The sequence below is a fragment of the Numenius arquata genome, chromosome 14 (assembly GCF_964106895.1).
Source record: "Numenius arquata chromosome 14, bNumArq3.hap1.1, whole genome shotgun sequence".
In the NCBI taxonomy this organism is placed as follows: domain Eukaryota; kingdom Metazoa; phylum Chordata; class Aves; order Charadriiformes; family Scolopacidae; genus Numenius; species Numenius arquata.
Genome location: NC_133589.1, coordinates 7,308,377 through 7,329,303, shown reverse-complemented (window position 1 = coordinate 7,329,303; position 20,927 = coordinate 7,308,377). Strand labels below are relative to the sequence as shown.

At 47.4% G+C, this 20,927-nt stretch overlaps 3 protein-coding genes across 3 annotated transcripts in view; 1 reads left to right on the top strand and 2 right to left on the bottom strand.

The window, feature by feature from the left end:
- ARHGAP17 (Rho GTPase activating protein 17) overlaps positions 1 to 1,823 on the top strand; it is a 48,977-nt gene extending 47,154 nt beyond the window's left edge. Inside the window, exon 20 of the mRNA XM_074158430.1 lies at positions 903 to 1,823. Within this exon, the coding sequence (XP_074014531.1) occupies positions 903 to 1,033 (131 nt within the window). The 3' untranslated portion in view covers positions 1,034 to 1,823. The remainder of the gene's footprint in view (positions 1 to 902) is intronic.
- Positions 1,824 to 2,506: 683 nt separating this feature from the next.
- Positions 2,507 to 6,024, bottom strand: TEX47 (testis expressed 47). Its single transcript, XM_074158745.1, has 5 exons — positions 5,914 to 6,024; positions 5,747 to 5,819; positions 4,774 to 4,877; positions 3,140 to 3,325; positions 2,507 to 2,686 (listed from the first exon to the last, which is right to left on the bottom strand). Exons 1-5 carry the CDS (start codon positions 6,022 to 6,024, stop codon positions 2,507 to 2,509), a joined length of 654 nt encoding a protein of 217 aa, XP_074014846.1.
- Positions 6,025 to 7,082: 1,058 nt separating this feature from the next.
- On the bottom strand, positions 7,083 to 19,426 carry SLC5A11 (solute carrier family 5 member 11). Its single transcript, XM_074158780.1, has 15 exons — positions 19,295 to 19,426; positions 18,295 to 18,366; positions 17,471 to 17,575; positions 17,160 to 17,219; positions 16,538 to 16,642; positions 15,028 to 15,133; positions 14,144 to 14,224; positions 13,512 to 13,717; positions 12,556 to 12,691; positions 11,730 to 11,837; positions 11,205 to 11,355; positions 10,798 to 10,966; positions 9,790 to 10,005; positions 8,415 to 8,577; positions 7,083 to 7,303 (listed from the first exon to the last, which is right to left on the bottom strand). The coding sequence occupies exons 1-15, from the start codon at positions 19,424 to 19,426 to the stop codon at positions 7,083 to 7,085; spliced, it is 2,031 nt and encodes a 676-aa protein (XP_074014881.1).
- Positions 19,427 to 20,927: the final 1,501 nt, after the last annotated feature.

Below are 20,927 nucleotides of genomic sequence, written 5' to 3'. Positions count from 1 at the left end.
TTTCAACTTGAACATCTATGAAGTAACTTGTTGCCTAAATTTAAGACTTCAAGATATATGAGTCAAGGTTTTTATAGGTTGCCTGTCTATGCCACCTATGTTTAAAAGCAAGGTGTTTATTTAGATTCTTTATTGATTCAACTGATCTAAACGAGTTTCTATGTGGAACAGCTGCTGTATTGCAGTAAGTGATGTTGTGGCATATTATAAATTAGCTTTCCAAAATACTGATTTAGTATTTTCAGTTATGTTTTTTGCACTGTTATGGATTTTTGTCTTCTACCTACCAGTGCAGGCAGTCACCAGAAATGCAACATTTTTGAGGTCCTTCTTGGACACCTGGGCTTGAAGAAAATTATCCTTCCCTCAGACGAGGGCAAAGAACATGATATTCCCTGTTGTACACAGAAAAGGGGTTTAACCTGCATTTGGTTTAAGCAATTGCCTCCTCCTCTTGTGACAATGCCTCCTTTTGACACCATACATCTTCCTGTTGCTTCCAAAAGTCGTAGGTGTTGGTTACGTGGCTGATGATTTTTTTGCTGAGTGACCGTTCTGTTTTGATGGGAATGTCTGGAGCAAGTATCACTCGTAAGGGGCATTGAGGAATCCGATACTAAATCATACCTGCAGTCTTTTATTCTTCAGAAATAAATGTTTTTCTTTATTGTGTACATTATTAAAAAGGTATTCGGGAGAAGCAATTCAAACACAAGTAGTTTAGTTTGGCTTAAACTTTTTGTGTCCATGTGTCCACGTGCACATGTGCCAGCCCTCTGTTGGAAAAGCCTTTGTTGATCTTTCCTTTCCCTTTTCTTTCTAAGGAAATGCATCAGAAATACACTAATGAATGAGATGTCACTGTCCAGGCTGCTAAACTTGCTGTTCCATTTTTTGTGCAGACTCTAATTCCAGTATTCAAGAACCACTTCAAAACCCTTCTCCAGAGCTCCTTACAGAGACAGCAAGCAAAGAACTGCACAACCATCTCATGCTCGATATTGACAATGACACGGAAAGCACTGCTCTGTAACGGAAACTCCCAGACTTTGTAAAGGTTCCTCTCCTGGTGGGAAAACTAACAGACCTAACAGTGAAAAGCTTCTTTTGACGATATGGCAAAAAACTGTGTAGAGGTTTGACTTGTGCATCACAGAGGAAGTGATTTAGCCATTCAGAAGAAGTTTAATGATCTGTGTCTCGACAATGGTTTTCAAAATCTTGGATGGAAGGAATTAATTATTGCAGAAACTTGCATAGGAAGCATAATTGCTGCTAATGCAGATGATATTAGCAGAAATTCCAAAAGAATAAGAAGCAGAACATTAGTTATTTAAAGTGCATGTATTATGGAAATAATCTTTTTAATGTCACGGTTAGACTTTTATTTCTAGTTTTTAGACATTACAAGGAGATGCCTTGCAAGAGACATTCCCTCACTGATTTGCTGCAGATTCTTTTTAAAACATGAACCAAAAAATGCCCGAGTGCTGGTGGTGACTGCTGGTTATCAGTCGCCTTGTCAAAACTGTGGATGTATTCTAGTGCCTTGAAGGACTGTCATACTGTAGAAGGAAACTTACTGTATCTTTAATCATTTCATTGCTACTTTAATGATCAGTACTTAATACTTATTTCATAGTTATTTGTATTAACCAAGCCTGCTTTTGTTTATGTGAAACTTGGAACTATTTCAAGATGAAACTGTGGAAATGGTTTTTGTGCTTTCATTGAAAAAGGTTGAATTTTGAAAGAACTTTGAAACAGCTGTTTGGATTCATCAGTTGGGTGAACACTTATAAAATTAAAGATTGTCTTTTGTCAACTTATGGCATCTTTATTCAAGTTTGTGAGTAACATTACTTCCAATGGACACTGAAGGTTACGCAGTCATTCCCTGGGCTTGAGATGGCCGGCTGCTCAGTGTGTTCTTTTAAGGGCTGTAGCGGGAACGTACTGGGAATGAATATTTGTCCTTTATGTGTAGATTCATGTTAAACACACATGAGTCCGGCTGCAAAGAGAAACGCTGGATACAGCCTGTATCACACAGAGAAACGAGATGGAACAGGCCATACAGTTTCTGTGAAGGAGAGGGAGGGAGAGTAGAACAGTCAATTGAGGTAACATTCCTATAACTAGTTGGAATAATGTACTTAAACTATAAATTCCTTAGTACTCCAGGATACGTTTTACTGAAGTTATTAAACTAGGCCTCAGGCTTAACTACAGAATAAAACTGCATTTCATAAAGGTCTTGACAAGACACATTGTACTTGGCATTATGATAAACGTATTTTAGTTGCTGTCTTGTTGATGCCCCAGCTTGAAATCCCAGTAGGTGCCCAGTTGTTTCCTGTTCAGACATCTCTTAACAGGGAAGATGATCTGTCAGTGGGTGCAGTCCTGCTTTCCCCTGTCTCTACAGTAGCACTATAACAAACTTGTAGCTTAAAATTCAGTGTTACAAGCCAAAAATTCTAGTTCTGTTACTAAATTTAATGTCTCAAACTGCATGCAGGGTACCTGAATCCAGGGCAGGTTGCGAAGGACTTAAATAAATTCTCAGAAAATCTTCTGGACTTGTACATTCTTCAGCATTGCACAAATAGTTAATTGTCTCTGCTGGGATTAGCAGTTCGGGTTCAAGAGTGTGTACACTCTCATCAGCATCCTCGCTATCATCCTTGATAATAAACAGCACATTTCAATGCAGCAACAGTAAGAGCACAGGGCTATGACACAGTTAAAGTTGAAGAAATTTGCCCAAAACAGCAGCGTTACACCTGTGTTTGCCAAACACAACTGTATCCTCTGCTCCCAAGAGAGCCCAGCAATGGGCAAGGGTGGGAGGCGGTGTCAGGTACCAGCTTCATGAGTGACTCAGCTGGCTTTAAACTGTGCTGGTGCAGTTGATTAGTTCAAATGGCTGCACAAAACAACCCTACGGAGGTCTAGAAAGAAACTTGGAATAAAATAATGAGGTTTTGTAATGCTTTAACTATGCTTCTAGAGTCCTATCAGGTGTATGTGCTTGTAAACTCCACTGGAAAGACAAGCGTGGCCGCTGGTGTGGTCGGGGGGGATTATTGGGGGTAAACTAGCTAAATTTCTTACAGCCTAGTTATTTGAGGTTTACCTCCAGACTCTGGATGTAGGCTGCTAGCTTGAGTAGGAAGGTAAGGCACTCTGCCACCACCTCTGCTGTGGACTCTGACTGTGTCGAGTCTTGTGGACATGCCATGGGAGACGTCGCTATTGCCACGTACCAGTCTGGGAACAGTCTGGTGGGGATGTTATGTGCCACCACTAAAACTTTAATTTCCTGGAGTAAAGCACTGTGTGGAAAGAGAGTGAATTCCATTCCAAAGTACAGCAAGGAGTTTTTATCAGCTGGTCAAGTTTTACAAACTATGCAGTGAGTTGTTTGCATTCCTAGAGCTGTGGTAGAGCACTGTACGCACAGCACAGTGCATCCCTCCCGCCCCAGCCAGCGGAAACCTTTCCTAATTGTACTCTGATGTCTGTGCGAGGGTCTTGAGTGGACTGGTTGGATGTAAGGGTAAGAAACAAGCAAAAGAGTAGCAGGGATTTAATAAGCAAATGCAGGAGTGTGATGGTAGCTTGCTTTGATAGGAATTCTATTCATAGCAAAGAAACTGATGCAGCTTTTGTGAACCTGGATTTCAGTAAATTAATGTGGGGCTCTAGAGAAACACCCAGGTTAAGCTAAAGACAGTAATTGCCTGAACTCTGGTGGGCTGACTGGGTAGGACAAATAGCAGCCTGGATGGCAGGCTAATACTCTAAAGTATTAGTCTAGAGACTAATACTCTAAAGATAATTTTTGAAATTCCAGTAAATACATCTACAAACATTTACAAAGCAGGGTACAGAAGTCATACAGCAGATTCCTAAGGAAGGGCTTTTCCTATTTTCTGAAACCTGTGAAGGCTGTTGACAGTTGGAGTCTCAGCATCTTGAAGACAGACTCCAATACAGAGGGCTGGGCGAGAGCCTGCTGACAGCTGGGCAGCTGCTGATACAGATGGTATTAGCAGAAATTCCAGAAGCAGCAGCAACAGAACATTAGTTATTTAAAGTGCATGTATTATGGAAATTTTCTGGGCTGCATCCAGAAAAAGATTTGTTGTGTTAGCTGGAAAATGTCAGCTCCTCTGCGGTCAACAGGTAGCAAGTGGGAGAATAAAAGCTTGTAACTTTTTTGTAGCTAATTGTAATTGTAGCTAATGTTCAGTTTAACCTTGAGGAAGCATTCTACCACTTCTGCTAAAATTTTATTTCATCTAAGTGATACGAAACACTTACTTAGGGCCTTGATTTTGGAAAGAAGCTAAATCTTGGATGACGAGATGGATTGTGCTACTGCAAGACTGCAGAGGAAAGGGTAGAGATGTTACAGAATTGCATATTACAAATTAATTTGTGAATATAAAAATAATTCATCAGCTGCCCTACATGGGCTTTCCCATTGAGTCACAGGCGCTGAGGACAACGGAGGTTGTTCCTATTACGTCTGACAGAACATGTCTAATTCTGTCAGCATAATGTTCTGGGGCAGTTATCTGAAGCACTGGGTGGAGCAAATCCCAGAGGTAAGCTACTGAACCCACCACAGCATTATTCAGGTCTTTGAGCCTAGGTATGGAGTGGGAGATGGTTCTATATTTGTAGTTCGCTGATCTTAGAAGCCAAATTTGTACAAAGATGAATCGAGGTTACTTGATCCCACTAGGAATTTATGTAACTTACCTCTACTACGTGACAAATGTAGCTGGGACAGAGCAGTAGCAGACCTGAGACTTGTTCTCCTGAGTGGTCTTCTAATGCGGTTTCAAACAATCCTCTGTGATGACCTTGTTGCAAAAGAAAAACTGGCAGTTTGTCAGTTCATACCGGTAGTTGCTGCAGGTTAGTGTTGTGTATGGTCTGTGTTCTCTCTGCTGTCACAGACAACAGTCACAGATCAGGATTTTATTATTTAAAAGAAACGTGAAAGCACTGCTACCATGGGAATCTCTTCTTGACATGCACCAGTGCAATTCACATTAGCTCCTAAAACTGCACCAAAACCTGCAGTATTTCAGTAACCGAAGTCTCAAATTCCTATTAGCACTTGTTTTCTCTAAAGGTGTGTAAATACATCTTTGTGTCTGTAGATACAAATGTAGAGCGCTTCAGGAAGACATTGGCACCAGCTGATAGAGGTGTTTAAAAAAACAACTGTGTTATTGTATCATCTCATCAGACAAAGCATTTGGTGTATATCAGTTGCCTGAGAAAGTCATAGTTAAAGTTGGTTGCAGAAACAATATAGCTGACTTGAAAGCCTCTCTCCCCCTCAGGGTTTCTAATACTTCGTGTTTTATTGGCTTAGGAAGGGTTCCCAAGTGACAATTCTCTTCATATGGTTTAACAAAATAGTATTTTCTTATTTTATGGGCTACTCCGAGGCTTGTATGTATCGCTGCTCCATAGTGCCCATGATGTTACACCGTGCACATGCCCTGCCGTAAGCTTTTGTAGGTGGTATTTGCTATAGCCATGCAATATTTAATGTGTTTAAGAACTGTTATGACGGGACAGCACAGCAGGTGGGATTCCCCGACCCCCAGGGCCCAGCAGGAACGCGGCCGTTGGCGGCCGTGCAGCCCCGCCATGATGGGGGCGCTGGGCGAGTGGAGCTGCGGGGGGCTACTGGTCCCCTCCCGGTCGGGCCACCCACCTGCCACCTCCTCCGCCGCCGCCCCCTCGCCCAACCGGGCCACCACCAGCAGCCTGTGGAGCGGGAACCGGCCCTGCGGGGAGGAGAAGAGAACCGAGGCCGGGCCCCCTCGCACCGCCCGGCCTGGGCGGGGAGCCCCGGCCCAGCCCCCGCCGCCGCGGTCCCACCTCTGCGGCGCGGTCCCGCCGCTCCCGCCGCACGGCCAGCAGGCTCCGCCGCTCTAGCTCCGGCGGCTCTGGCGAGTCCGGCGGCCCCGGCGACGGGGCCTCCTCCGCCATGGCCGGCGGGGCCTGGAGCCCGTGAGGGGCCGGTGGAGGCCGCGAGGGGCCGCGCTGGGCCCGAGGCCTCGGGCAACCCCCCCGCCGCCCATCCCCACACACTCCAGACAGCAGTCAGCTCTTGCTCTTGAATAAAGTTTTATTTTTAGCTACACAAAAGCCCCGGTGACGGGGACAGGCTGAATCACACCACCAGCCCTGCCCTGGGGGTGGCCAGCGGTGGTCCTTTGTCCCGGCCGAGGGCCTTCCTGCCACAGAAGCACTGGTAGAATGGCCCCGGGAGGCAAGGGGGTGCCACCAGGCCTTGGGCTGCCACCGGGCTCTGCGCTGCCCTCGTCCCTGCCAGCATCCGGTGGATCTGGGCTGGTTTAGCTCCTTCAGGTATCCCTGGTGACGTTTTTGTGGTAGTTTCCAGTCTGGGTGCTGGTGTTGGTCGGTGTCGGCCCCATCATGGCAGGCTGTACGGCAGGCTGTAGTGCAGGGAGGCTGCCAGAGCTACATGAATTCAGCACAAACTTGTGGAGATGTCAGCGGGCCCGTCAGCACTAACTAATTGCACGGGCGGTTCTGAGCCGCTGCGCTGACGGAGGAAGCCAGACGGACAGAGCCCAGGCGCAGGGGTGGGCTCTCCTCCCTCGGGCACTCAGCCCTCCAGGGTAGAGGAGCTGATCCCAAAGGAACACAAGTGCTTGTAGCTGGTTACAGAGGCATAAATAGGAAGAGAATCTAGACTTCCTGAATTCCAGGCAGTGCTCTAACCCCGAAGAGCGTAATTAAATATTTAAAATAACCAAACAAACCTCTTCTGCCTAACTGCCTTCCTTAGCTCTCCTCACACCCAGTGTTCGGGGCTGACGGTGATGGTGCCGGGCGCTCAGCACCTTTTACCGCCAGGTCCCCGTTAGAAATAAGGAAAGGATTAGGGAGGAGGGTCTGCCTTCTTAAATAAAGAAATAAAATTTAGAAAGCATTATGAATTACATTAACCCTCAGCTAGTTATTATTATTTACACCAATTAAAAATTAGTCGATGTCATCTGGAATCGAATAGCCAGCTGCTATGCGAAGTAGGCCCAGAGGAAGAGCCCGGCACATATACATAATAGCAAGTTGATGTTCAGGACGTGTTTCACCAGCGGTTTCTCCTCCAGGGAAGCCACGGGAAGCGGCTCGGGTTTAGTCGGTGCCACGTTCTCGGCATTTTCCTGTTTGCGCTCCATCCCGCAGAGCCACAGGAGGGTGGTCACCAGCTTCGAGTTCCCTTTGGTGTTAGTCGTACCTAAAAGGACAGTCAACAGTGAGGTATAAATCCCACCAACAAAACACATCCCAGGAATGTATCAGTGTGGTCCTGGACAAAGGGTTTTGATGCAAAAATGCACCAGCATTCCTTAAATGAATACACTAGCTACACTGAGGTTAAGGAATCCCTTTAATTAGCATCTCCTGGGGACTCTAGTATCAATTTAATTCCTCCCTGGAGGTCTGAGCTCAAGTTCTGCTGTTCCCAACATTTAATAAAGAGTGACAGTAGACCAAACCTAAAAGCTCAGCTGTAGCTGCTTGGTGCCCATCAGCTTCCTCTTGCAAGAGCATGGTCTAGTCCATTTAGGGTTACTCCACGCCACACACGTGTAAATTGAATTTTCCCAGCTCGGGTGTGGGTTAGGGCATACACAACTAACTGCTGGGAAGACAGAGGTCATGCACAACAAACGTGAGACTTCCCAGCAGCTGGGAGATCCGCACCGTAATTCATTAACTTACTGATGTTTTCAACAGCTTTTTATAGATCAAAGGAATACATAGCAAAAGCTGCACAGTTACATAAACAGTGTCCCAAGCCTGGAAAAAACAAGTGATGATAATCATCGCTGGAAAATGCAGAATGAGTTGCTATGCGTGTTTGTACCTAATACCGACAAGTACAAGTTTTAAAAAATGTAAATCCTCCTTCACTGATCTGTCAAGAACTCCGCCCAGGGCTCTGGGTTCTCCCTGCTGCTAGAGTCGATCAGAAAACATCACTGAAAAACAGAAATGGAATTTCATGAAAATAATTGTGCTTTTCCTCCACCCTCCCCTTTTCCAACCAGTTCTCCTGGCAGCAGGTGCAAGCAGCACCAGTCGCTAGTGCAGGGTAATGGGCATGGCTTTCTGTATCCCATCCAGCTCCTTCTTGATTTCAAGCATATCTAATGCCATCAAGAGATGGAAAAGAAACTAAACTTCTGCTTAGGTAACACTGTCAGGTAAAAACCTTTTAGCATGCCCTGAAGTTACAGAAATCCAGAGGAAGTAGTTTTAACGTTTCTTGTCTTCAAAGGCTCTACATAATGCCTAGGGTTGTTAAGTGTAGGTATTACTGAATACGATGTTGCAGCACTTACATTTATTATCATTTGAACTATTTTCAGAAGCAATGCTTATATCAATCTGGAGAGCTGGACGCTCAGCTTCACACACTCCTTTTGCAGCATCAGGGGAAGGGCTGACTGCTAGGTCTTTCTTGACTGGTAGATCCCCACGTGTGAACCAGGTAAGCCGACTTATCTGATGGCATGAAGAGTGGTGTTAAAGAAAACTGCTTTCATGGTTGTATAAAGGACTACCTTAGCAGTAGAGCAGCCTGCAGAGAGAATACTTAGAGGGGCTGAAATCTGTTCTCCTGCTCTGTTGGAGCAGGTGAACAGCCGAGTGCTCAGCTGGTGACTACAGAAGCGATGGCTACCACCGGCACGTTGGGTCTGGTTTTGTCTGGAACGCGATAGCTGTTGGTACAGATGGCATTCTTCACTCTCTGTTACTGAGGAGGAGGCATTTCTGCACGGGAGCAGCACTGGATGCAGACTGAGAGCGGGTCAGTGAAGGGAGCAAAAGAATGGAAATTGTGGCCAGGGAGGAATGATTCAAAGAACTGGAGTTGTGGAGAGAAGACAGGTGGGAGATATGATAAAATTTCTCCAAATATGTAAAAGACTCATTAAAGAGGAATGTTCTCAGTATCAACGATAGGGCGGACAGAAAGGGATGAGCACAACATGAAGCTGGAAAGATTCAAGTTGGAGGTGAGGAAAAACTGCTACTGGTAGGGCAGGTGAGCTCTCAAACTGATCACACACCTCCCTGGGCATTCTCCCTCTCTGGAGGCTTTTAAGAGTAAGTTCACCAGGTCTTTCAGAAATACATCAGGTTAGTCCTGTCTTGAAGCACAAGGATGCGTTGGCTGTATGATTTCTGAAGGTCCCTTCTGGCCCTTCTTTCTGCTATTAATGTTTTTCTGTAGCCTCAGTATATCTATTGAAAATAGTCAAACTGGCACAAACCTGTTCCAGAGGAAGTGTGCTCTCTGCCCTTGATTTCTCTTTTCTGCGAGTAAAAATGGTTCCTCACTAAATTAGTAAGAGAGTTGATAAAGATGACCCAGAAGCTGGAATTTCTTGGAAAAATAGAGGGAAAAAGCTAATTTGTCATGGATTAAACACACATGTCTGAACTTAAGAACAGCTCTTTGTAGCATCTACTGTTGACCACTTTCCAGGGTGGGACTGTGGATTTATGGGACCAAAATCTTAAATGGCAGCGGGGTGCTGGAGCAGAGGAGGGACTGCTGTTACAGGGTATCACAAGTGTGATCATAAATGAAGAATGAATGGAAACTTCCATTTCCGGATTATTTATCCCCACATTATTCCCATGGATGTAGTGTGGGGCATCCGGGAAGCCATTTACAAGTAACAAAAGAAATCTGAAGGGGTGACGCACCATTTCTTCCGAGGGGGGTTCTGTGAGCAGGCTCACGACCAGCACGGTGAGCGTGGAGATGGCGGCCAGGACCATGGAGAAGTAGAGATAGTGCATGTACTTCACCACGCCTGGGCGGAGGTCGGTCTCGCCGCACTGGGGCTCTGGGTAGATGAAGTCCAGCACCAGCCGAATGACGCCCAGCAGCAGCCCGATCACCAGGCCCCAGAACGCGCCCTGGGAAAGGAAGGAATATTCTTTATTGGAGAAAGAAGCAAACATCCACCCAGGGCCACATTCCCAGGTTACAAGCTGGCCAGGCTTTCTCCTTGCTGGTTTTTTTTGGTGGGCTATTTTTCCTCCCTTTTCTGCTCTTGCTATCAAGGTCTGCTGGTGCTGTTACAGTAGCCTGGTGCCTCTCCTCTGTGGGGCCAAGTGGTTCGTTAATTTTGGTGCGGAAGGGAAGGATAACATCTTATGCCAGAATACTTTGAAGAGTGATATTTGTATCCCAATGGTTGCCTTAACCCTGGGGGGCCGACAACTGCGCTCTGCGTAACCAAAGGCCGGTTTGGGAAAACTTTACCCTTTACCCAGCACCAGACTTTGTGGAGAAACTGGAGTTTAGGACTCCTGATGCCAGTCGGTTTGGCTCCTTTACTCTCTGGGCTCATTATGCCTTCTGTAGCCACCCCGATGCAGATAATAGAAGTCCTTGTAATAAACAAGCTGATGGCTAATAAGCCCCAAACAGGCTTCAAGATGTGGGAAGGACACCCTGCAATGGAGTGATGCGGTCATCTCACTCCTTCTGAAATGCCAGTGGAGTCTTTGAAAAACAGCGAGAATTGTTCCCTCCCACGTGGGTGATGGTTGCTCAGGTTGTGCAGGGGACTGGGTGCATTAATTCTCCCAAACACTACAAGAGGCAGCAGAACAGCAGCCTGAGCTGGTGGTTTTTGCTGAGGGACCCTTGTGAGGCCAGCGAGGCCAAGGAATTGACAGTGCTGAGCACAGCGGAGCTGTTACCTTTTCATTTGCTCTTTTCCAGAAGCAACCCAGTATGAACACCATTGCCACGGGGGGCTGCAGGTAGGAGCTGATCGACTGGATGTAAATAAAGAGCTGTCCTCCCTGGCCAGCCTGGACCAGTGGGATCCACAGGATGGAGACCACAGTGAGCAGCAACACAAAGACCCTGTGCAAGAAAAAGATGCCATTACTATTAACTCAGACCATTCTTTTTCCAATTACTCAGAGTGCAAAACTCCTACTGAGATCCTTCGTAACCATAAGGCCCCCACTTAAGTCCTTCAACAAACCTCTTCAACATGAACACGCTACATCTGTTCAGGGGCAGCAGGCTGCGAGGTGTGCTGAAATGTGTCTCTAATGCTCAGGCTCTGCTATAATATACATGTCCTAGTTCTCCATACCTGCCAACGATCATGAGTTCCCACTCAGAGCAACGAGGACGGAAGTGTTTCCAGAGGTCCATGGTGAAAATGGTGCTGGCACTATTAAAGATGGAAGTCAGGGAGGACATGAGAGCTGCTATCATCACTGACATCATCAGGCCCCTGAGTCCTGGGAAAAGAAGTACAGCTGCCCTGAGGAATCCCCAGTAATCCCACTGCAGGATGTCCTCTAATTCTTCTTTGAACTAGAACAGACTTTTAAAAATGTTTTTAGCCCCAGTTTTAAAATGGCAGTGATAGGGAAGTATTAACAGTTGATTCTCATTATTAAGCATCTGCACTTTATCGCTTATCCAAATTTGACTGAATTAGACTTCTGGATACTGGATCATCACCCATCTCTCCTGTTGCATTCTGTCCCTTGCCACTGTCTCACCAAGCCCAAGTTGCAGGGTATTTTCCTCTCTGAACTTCTCTCACTGGTGCCTTTAGGCTGGTGTGTACCGTACCCATCAGTGCCAGCACCACTACCAAGCTCCTTACCTACAGGCAGAAGTTCTATGACCAGCTTAGGATAAGCAATATCGGAACAGCCAGACGGGTTGCCACAGATTTTTCGGCAAATTTCCGCATCTGCACAAGCCACTAGATCTAAAATAAGCAAGGGGGAGTGAGAAGCAGTATTCCGTAGCCACAATAATCCAATATATCTAAACAAGTTGGTCTACTAAATGTTGTAAACTGCTTTCTAAGTGAAATATCGAAAAGCTTGGAAAGTTTCCAGCAAATGACAGGGGACTATCCCAACACAGCAAGGTACAGGCAGCACCGAGCTTCCCTGGTTTTCTTTTTTTCTTTTTTGTACAGATAGCTGACCTGCCCTACGTGTCTAATTCTTTTCTAGGACCGTCGCTCGCTTGAGGACTAAGGCACAGCTCCTGAGGGACAGGCACATCCACACGTTCCCACCTGGTGAGCAGTTTACCACATTCCAGGTGGTACATTAGGGTTCCTCCAGGTGCCTCAAACTTAAACTGCAGGAGGAGTAACATGTTGGGTGCAGGAGAGGACTCAGAGCGTGATCAAAATGCGGAGCAGCTGCAGGTAGGAAGCTCAGAAAGAGCAGCAGAATTGCTGTGAGAACAGGTAACAGCCAACTGCTCTAGCACGTTGTGCAATACGTGTCTGGGGTCTGCTATAGGAAGATGCGCATTCTTCCACTTGTAACTGGAAGCAAATTTCTTTATACTTTGGGCATTTGATGCATTGCAACCTTTTAACTTACTCGGTACAGGCTGTTCCAGCTCTGTAGAGCAGGCACAACCAGTAGCGATAAATAGAGGGAACAGATCTCTCCCTCAGCACTTACCTGGGAAGAGAATCCGGCTGATCATGCCTGGCATTACCATCATAAAGAGGGGCAAAATTTTCAAGTAGGAGGTCATCAAAGAGCCTCCTTTGGCATGAGAGAGGCTCTTAGCAGCAAGGGACCTCTGAACGATGACCTAGAAATTAAGAAATGTTTTTGGTCTGCTCTCAGCAGAGAGGAGGTAGCTGTAGGTGACATGACACCAATTTTGTTCATGTGTATACTTTATCCTCCTCTAAACTATTGAAATCTTAGAAGGGTGAACACAGAGCTTGGCTGTAGCTTTATAATTCTTGCTTCAGATCCTGAGTACATTACAGAAACATAGACCTGAAAGGCACTGCTTGTGTCATCAGATCTGAGCCTTGCTTCTGCAATATGCCGTGCTGCGTAATCTGTCCCTTAACTAATCGTACTCAGGCTTAGAATTTTCTTTTCTTCTTCTTTTGTTGGGGACTTCCCTGAGCCAATTGGTAAGCCCGGCCAGGTCAGTGGCCCTCCTGTCAAAGCAGGACAGAGTCTGAGCAGAATGTATTAGACAAAAGAGTACTATAGGAAGATCAGGAGGTTGCTGAGGGCTCCAGCCTTGCTGGCTCTGATGGTGTCGCTAGGAGGGATGGTAGTCAGAGCCCTGGAAAGCTGAAAGAGTGAATTCACAGGTGAATTCACAAGAAGTAAAAGGCTTAAGTTAAAAAACAAAAACAAAAATCATCTTTATAGACTGGGATTAACTCACAAATACATTCTTACACCTTTTTACATTGAAATGAGTGCCAAAATTTAGCTGTGCTTATAAAGTTTTGCATCTTTAGGACTAGAACCATCAGATTTTACTAAACTCCCATCAGAAGTAGTAAACCAGTCCAGGCTACCTTGCAGACCCTAGGTTTATAATCAGATTCAAACAACCCATAACATGTTCTTGAAAGCAAGCAGAGAAATAAGCAGTAACCCACCTGATCTGTACACCAGTACCACAGGGAGGGGATGGTCATTCCCACTAAAACTCCTGGCCAGGGAAGGTCAGAGTTAACAGGGTCTCGGAAAATGTGAAAAGCATCTTGTCTTGGCAAGCCGCAGGTACTGTTTTCCTTGCGGGTGCTGGGAATGGCATCAAAGTATTTTGTCTGCAAACCCTCAAGACCGCCAACTTCAACAAAGCCTAAAATAGGTCATGAGAAGCAGTTATCAGTCTTCCCGGGACAGAACTCTGATTTTCAGTCTCTGTGGTTTGCTATGGGTGATCCTCCACAAGTATTCTTTTAAAAATCAGAAGCTATTGACTCTAACATTGGGGTGGAGAATGGCATAACACTAAAGCTGCTGGATAGAGAAGGTGCTTGCTCACCTATAATTGCTTCAGAACGTATTTCTTTAGAGATTTTTCAGGGAGCACTCATGCATTTTTTACCCCATAAAGAACTACTGTAAGAGGGTTTGTATGAGCATGTATTCCAACAGGAGAATATATAGAAAGCAGTTCCCAGAACATCAATTGACTGATCAGTTGTGACGATCCAGCCCGTTTGTAGCACTTGGTAAAGCTTCTATCATAGTTTTAGTAATAAAACCCCAGGGAAACACTCACTGAAGACCATGAGAGTCACAGCCCCGATCAGCATGATGAAAGTTTGCAGAGCGTCTGTGTAGATCACAGCTGCCAGGCCACCTAAGAGAACAGAGAAACAGCAAACTGGGGGAAACTGGGTCTGTTCTGTGGAAGCATCTCACACTTTGCAGAGCTTTTTGACAGGCAGCATAAGCGGAGCCCCATGCCTGGCTGTGCTGGGGGACACCTCAGCCAAATCCTGTGCATAACTCTTTGGCTGAAATTTCTCATGTTTTGGATCATAATGAGTCACCATTTTGTCACTAAAAAGCCAAAGTCCAGTATAAGTACTTCTACGGGAAATACATGGAAAAGCTCCAAACAAAGCCCAAGCTGAATAAGGAGGAGAAGAAAAAAAAAAGGGGGGAAGGATCTTTATGAGCAACATCACTCGGCATGAACACTGGGAAAGGAGCAACCTTTATTTGTTTGGGATTTTCTGCTTACTCCGTGCATGGCTTTTATCCATTTGGCCACTCATAAACCCCGAAAGGGCACCCAAGACTGACAATGTTTCCGCATTACACGGCTCATTGTTATGTAAATCCACTCATACCTCCAAAAAGCCCAGAGGAAAAATGTATTGTGCAAATGCCTGGAGCATAGTTTCTCCTTAAAGCAGAACTGACACGCATCCTTATCTGCTAGGGCCTTATAAGGGGTATTTATTTACTCTTACCTGGTATTTTTTGCTTAACAGGCGAGTTGTCAATTGTTTCCCCCCCTCATTATCCATACTCATGGCAAAACCAGATTGTATGGGAATTGCAGGACTCCTCTCACACACACGAGGATTCACGGTGCATTGCACGAACACCCTTGGCTCACTAAGCAGGGTCTGGATCTGAAACTCAGCCACGTACCCGCGACAGTGTAAACGGCTGTGATTGCCAGCAAGCCTACCACGGCGATATAGAGGTCCCAGTGTAAGGCTTGCTGGATGAAGAGGGCCCCAGCATACATGTCGACCTAGAGAAAAAGACAGTTATCGCAGTTGCAATGATATTACCGAGCCCCTCAAAGCTAGTAGCCCCAGGGAGCGTGAACACTGAGCTGACCAAGCTGTCTCCTCTAGTGGGATCGGTCTGGTTTGTAGCTGCTTGTGACGCCCCAGCTCCCCACAGCATCTTCTCCACGTGGCACATCCCTCTGCAGCCCCAGCTCCTGCCTCTGTGCGTTAGGACCAGTCTTGGTTCAGCATTTAGAGTTTATTACCACTGGTCATGGGGGGACAAGGAGGGCGATGGTGGAGCTGAGAGGGGGAACATGCACAGCGCTCCACGAAAAAGGCATTTGGGTGGGGTGAGGTTATCTCTTTCCCGGGTGCTGGGTGGGGTGTCCCGAGCTGGGTGGGGAGAGCTGTGCTGGCCGGGGGACCAGAGCACCTGCGGTGCAAACCTCCCTCGTGATCTGCCGCCAGCCCCAGCACCGGTTTGCCATAATGCAAATTCCTCCCTGCTGACACGGTGACAGCGAGATAATAAGGAAGCGTGGCCTTGGGGCTGGGACACAGCCTTGACCAACTTGCTCTGCAGCTACGTGAAAATACCGCATTTTAGGAGAGCTTTAGGATAGGCAAATGACAGACGGATATAAAAGCATCCGAACGATCCGTTCTCTCTCGGGAATTGTATTATCAGAGATTTGCATCAAATGGTTAGTTTTTTTCTAGAGGACAATCTGAGCCTAGCTCCTCGGTGCCACCTGAACCCCATGACTAGCATCCATTTCGGAGGGGACACAGGCAGGCGTGTGTCAGACACCGCGTCCCACTTTGGCCCTGTACGTACAGGAAAAACACCGGCAGGGACTTGACTGATTTCACAGATTCATGCACTGCTGCACGGTTAATAAACAGCTAGTGAGGTGTTGCACAAGGGTTGATTCAGTTATTTATTCAAGGCACTACATCAAACAGGTGCAATAAATCACGAAACTCCTTTCACCTAAACACATACCAACTCCTACGTTCTTATTCATCCTGCACATTAACAGCGGCTGGTGCTTGCGCAGGCAATAAATATGCAAAGGGAAGAAACTGGGTAAGCTGCCAGATACACAAAATCTAACAACAAATGCATCCACACTCACAACTCAACTTCTCAATGGGCTATTGCTCAGGACATTAACACCTGGCTTTCCTTCCTACTGCAGCAAGTGTTCAGATCCTTCATGGGGAAAAAAAAAGAAGTTACTCTTTTTGTGTAGATTCTCAAAACAACTATAGTCTATCTTCCTCAGATACTTTGATAATACACCCTTTTCTGGGTGTAGAGGGAAGGGCCAGTAGCTGCATTTCTCAACCTCGATGATCAGCACATGTTTCCAAAGTGAATTTGATTCAGTTTGTTTCCGTGGTTTTTTTCTACTTACTGATATTTTGGTGAAGATATAGATGAACAAGTAGAGAATCGCCAGGAACATCTGAATTCTTTTGCCTCCAAAACGTTTTTGCAAGTACTCGGGCATGGTGGTTACCTAGGCGAGAGACGTACCGTCAGAGAAGGAGGTATGCGGTCGCTCCTGCGAGTCGCAGAGGGCTCACCCACGGAGCTGGTGGGTGGCTGGCACTGGGAGAGGACCAGAACAGCCCTGCCAGTCGCACTGGGCTGGTATTTGGTTCTCAGCTGCCTCCTGAGGCTGGCACAACAGCTTAGCAAGCACTGACTTTGCTATAATGTCTGACATAAGGCTCACTATAAACTGTGACATGAGAGCCTCCGTCCATCTCCTGGGGAGATGGAACAACCCTACTCCATTGCCAGGGGCAGCGGAGCAATCTGACCCCCAAACATCCAAACTCTCAGTGCTGTTCCCAGGCAGCAGCTCTTGTCCGCATTATCCCAGGCCACTGGAGCAGCCGAGTGCACCGTGTCCCACACCCTGCCCTTCCAGCAGACACACAAGTGCGGCAGCAGATGGTTAAGCCCAGGAGCCAAACAGGTGGTTTAAATACCAGCAAATCATTGATGGACACAACATCCCATCTACTTACTCCTGCTGCTATGTAAATTGGAAGGAATAGCCAGGCCAGCACCAACACACAGAACATCCCCTGCAAAGCAAACGGAGAGGAATATCAGCGATGCTGGTTGAGGCTGCGATCGGGTGGATCAATGGGGACATGGGGACTGGGTTATCCCTCAGGGGCCTCCAACCCCCAGCAGCTGGTGGTGACTTCTAGCTCATGCAGAAGGAGTCTGAGCCTGTGGCTCTGCCAGACCTATACCCTCGTGTGGCAACTCGTTGCTGTTGGAGTTGCCCTCCGACACGGAGACAGGCACAGAGCCACCATGCCACACTCACGTTCCACTCGTAGGCTGTTGCGGCAATTCCTGAGGCAGCTCCCGATCCAGCCAGGCCGATGAAGTGGCCACTTCCAACATTGCTGGCAAACAGGGATGCACCCACCTGGAGAAAGACAGGAAATTGGATCTGGCCCTGCAAAAGGTGTTGTTCTCAGCTTGATGAGGACACAGCGATGCTGTTGCCCCACTCATGATTATAGAGGACATGAAATCCTTGTCAGCCTCTGCCACCTTCTTCTTTTGCCTACATGTTCAGTGGCTCTGGCACCTTTCTCCAGCTTCTTTCATCATTTGATGCCTATCACTCATTTTTGGGCATGTTTAGGATCATCCTGCTTCCAAAACAGAGTCCAGTCTCTTGGGGGGGAGCAGGGCAGAAGGTAGAGGTAATAAGTAGAAATGTAAGGTCACCAGGTTCTTATATTAGTACACACTAGTACATACTGATTCACCAGACCAGCCCAAATGAAACACCCTACCGAGTAGACTGGCTTAACATAAAACTGCATCTGCGATGGGGACCACCCAGTTAATGCTGGAGATCTCCAGATCAGAGCATGCAGAGCTGGACAGGCTTTGCAAGCTCCCAGGCTGGCTCTCGCAGGGGCACAGGGCTGTGGCAAGTGACCTGCAGCAGCTCCATTTCCCCGGTCTCAAATATGGGGAAAAAAAATCCAGTATTGTAACTGGGTCTTTGCAAAACATGGAAGTAATTTTCTTACGCGTGTGTCTTTGGAGAAATGAGTTCTGCTTGGACAGAAGTGCTTTTCAGTCTTGCTGTAGCCTAGGGGCACAAGCAGTGTAAGGATAAAAGATACTTACAGGCCACCAAACCATCTGTCCTCCAGCTAGAAAGTAGCCTTTTACAGTGCTGCGCTGCGTCTTCCACATGGACTGGGAAAGCAAAAAAGCAGAACACATGTTTTAGCAATCATTTCAGTTGCTGCTCAGAGCATCACCAAGCGATTTCCCCAGCGGGAGACTCTGTACTCTCATCAGATGAAAGCAAAGGGTTTCTTGAAGGAGCTGCAGTTGCTGCTGGGAAATCCTGGGGGATGAGAGAGCAGCAGACGTGGGAGAGGGGACCGGCCAATGCTCTAAGCTCTGTGCAAAGTTTTCTATCATCTCAGCATCCTGATTAAATGTTTTCTGTGATAAGTAAACTAAATCACAGCAGATCCGCAAGGAAGACAAGCAACTTTGGACAAGAACTGCAGACTTCCCTAATTATTAGGCACAGCCAGGAGAAATGCTGGGCATTGCACGTATTACTCATTGACTTCTATTCTTCAGAGATGTCAGATAGTTTCATGCAACACCTTGAGAGTTATGCACCACATCTACAGGGAGCAACTATTAATCTCTGCCTTATGACAGCCAGATTGTGCTTTTGCTATTACAGAAGCCGTGCCAAGAGGATGTCCTTCTGCATTAATTATATATAAGCAGTATTTTTAATTTGCGGAATCTGCTGTCGAGACCACTGCAGACAAGCACAGGTGATTTATTGGACAGCAATTCCTTCCTGGATGAACAAAACATTATTATTAGCAATACTTTGTACTTAGACGACCTCTTGCTTACAAGGGTTCTCAAAACTTGGCAAACACTAGAGCTGAACAGCTCTCCTCTGGAGCAGTGAGGACACTTCCCTGGGCTGAAGTGAGGAAAAGGACCAGTAAACTATCTTTCCACTTGTTCAGTTGAATCCAGTGAAGTGGGGCCAGATTTGAACCAAAGTAAAATAATTTGAGAGGCCCAAAGAACCATATTTTTCAGTATAACAGGGCACATACGAAAGCTTTTAACGGTATCTGCTTACCCACAGCCCGACCACGAGGACAAATACAAAGTACAGCACGAGAACAGCAATGTCTATGGACTCCAGCGTCTTCTGGGGAAACACATCCCACGAGGGGGTGACTGAGGATGGAGTGCTGCTGGTGGTCTCCATGGTTTCTTATGCAGGCAGGGTGCTGCTTTATCTTGATGCATATATCTGTCAAAAAATGGGTTGCATGGTTAGGAGAGGATGTGGCAGCACTGTGAAGGTGTTGACTGTTGAATAATTCAGGGGTTATCGGCTCGGTGGTTCTGGCTGCGGTGCTGCTCGTGCCAGAGCTGTGGAGAAGGCTCTTGTCTCTGGCATTTGCCTTCATGCGTGAGTCCCTTTCTGTGATGTGAAGATGCTGGCAGCAGGCAACCAAACGTGGGTGGGTTGGATTTCTTTTGCAGTGGAGAATTTTCTAACTGGCGGAGAAATGGGCGCTTTAGAGAGGAGGTGTAAAGAGATGAAATAGCCGGAGGAAAGGATCATGTGGCACAGCCGGTGATGACAGCTCGCAGGTCCCAGGGCAGCAGCACTGTGGGACTGGCCTCGGTGAGAAGCTGCTGCCAGAAACGTGCCTGTGACAAGCAACTGGGATGTGAAGACACATGAACTGCTGCAGCAGTGGTGGCATTTTCCCTCCTTCGCCGTAGCGAGAGCTTGAACCTGGGTGCAGAGAGTGCTCGGGTCTCCTCCTGAGAAAGGCTGGCTTCCCGGCAAGGAGGCACTGCCCTCTCCAATCTCTTACCGGGAATGGAGACTGGCAGTGTGTCACTGAGGGGATGTACCCTCTGCCATGCTGGAGCGAGCTGGGGCAGTGGGGATGAGCAGCAGGTACCGCCGGTAGATGGTGTAGCGGTGTGGGACCAGCACCAAGTGGTGGAAGAGCCGGTGCCAGAGCGGGGGCTCCCTCCTGCACATCAGCTCGCAGAGGCGTTTCCTGCAGGTGATACCCATGTGCTTCCCACAGGAATGAAAACTCATTTTCTTGTCCAGAAATGCCTGATGAGGAGACGTGGCACCACTGAGGGACCCCTGCAAGGGCTCTCTGGAGCCCTCCGGAGCACCCCGTGGTGCCAGGCTCTGCCCTTTGGAGGAAGGGGGAGGAGAAGGTCCATGCAGGGAGCTTGGCCGGGTATCTGAATTAATGCAGTTCCTCCTCGTTTCCTCCTCCTCTCCTCGTCCAGGCTCAGCCCCACTTTGAGAGCAGGACAGGAGGCGAGTGGCAGCCAAGGCAGGGGCAAAGCCCACCGCAGAGAGTCCCTGGCTCAGCGGTGGCCGCTGTCAATCACCAGAGACCCCAAGCACTGCCACACTTCAGCAATGGAGCAGGTTTGGGATTATTTCTCTTACCCTGCTGAGCCCAGATGGTTTCTCCAAAGAGGGGCAGAGCCAGCACTCCCCAGCCTCGGCGCTGCTTCACAGCCGGCTCAGCTCCGGGTCCAGCCCTGGTGTTGCCGGCACGGTCGGGCCAAGTGTCTGCTGGTCCTCATCCTCCTGCCTACGCAGCTGGGGCAACACTTATAAGCTCGCCCCTGCCAAAAAGCTGAAGAAGGTGGGGCGAAGGGTGGCCTGCACCAGCCCGGGGCTCCCGGTGTGGATGGTCTGACAACAAGCGGTCGAACAA

Excerpts from the sequence above, each read along its gene's own strand:
- TEX47 (XM_074158745.1), bottom strand. The coding sequence starts at position 6,024 with ATGGCGGAGGAGGCCCCGTCGCCGGGGCCGCCGGACTCGCCAGAGCCG. Across the intron at positions 4,878-5,746 it reads GGCGGCGGAGGAGGTGGCAG|GTCATCACAGAGGATTGTTT; the intron begins GTGGGTGGCCCG and ends TTTTGCAACAAG. Across the intron at positions 2,687-3,139 it reads CCTACATCCAGAGTCTGGAG|GATGATAGCGAGGATGCTGA; the intron begins GTAAACCTCAAA and ends TTTATTATCAAG.
- SLC5A11 (XM_074158780.1), bottom strand. The coding sequence starts at position 19,426 with ATGGAGACCACCAGCAGCACTCCATCCTCAGTCACCCCCTCGTGGGAT. Across the intron at positions 17,220-17,470 it reads CAACAGCCTACGAGTGGAAC|GGGATGTTCTGTGTGTTGGT; the intron begins GTGAGTGTGGCA and ends TTTGCTTTGCAG. Across the intron at positions 13,718-14,143 it reads TGTGACTCTCATGGTCTTCA|GCTTTGTTGAAGTTGGCGGT; the intron begins GTGAGTGTTTCC and ends GACCTATTTTAG.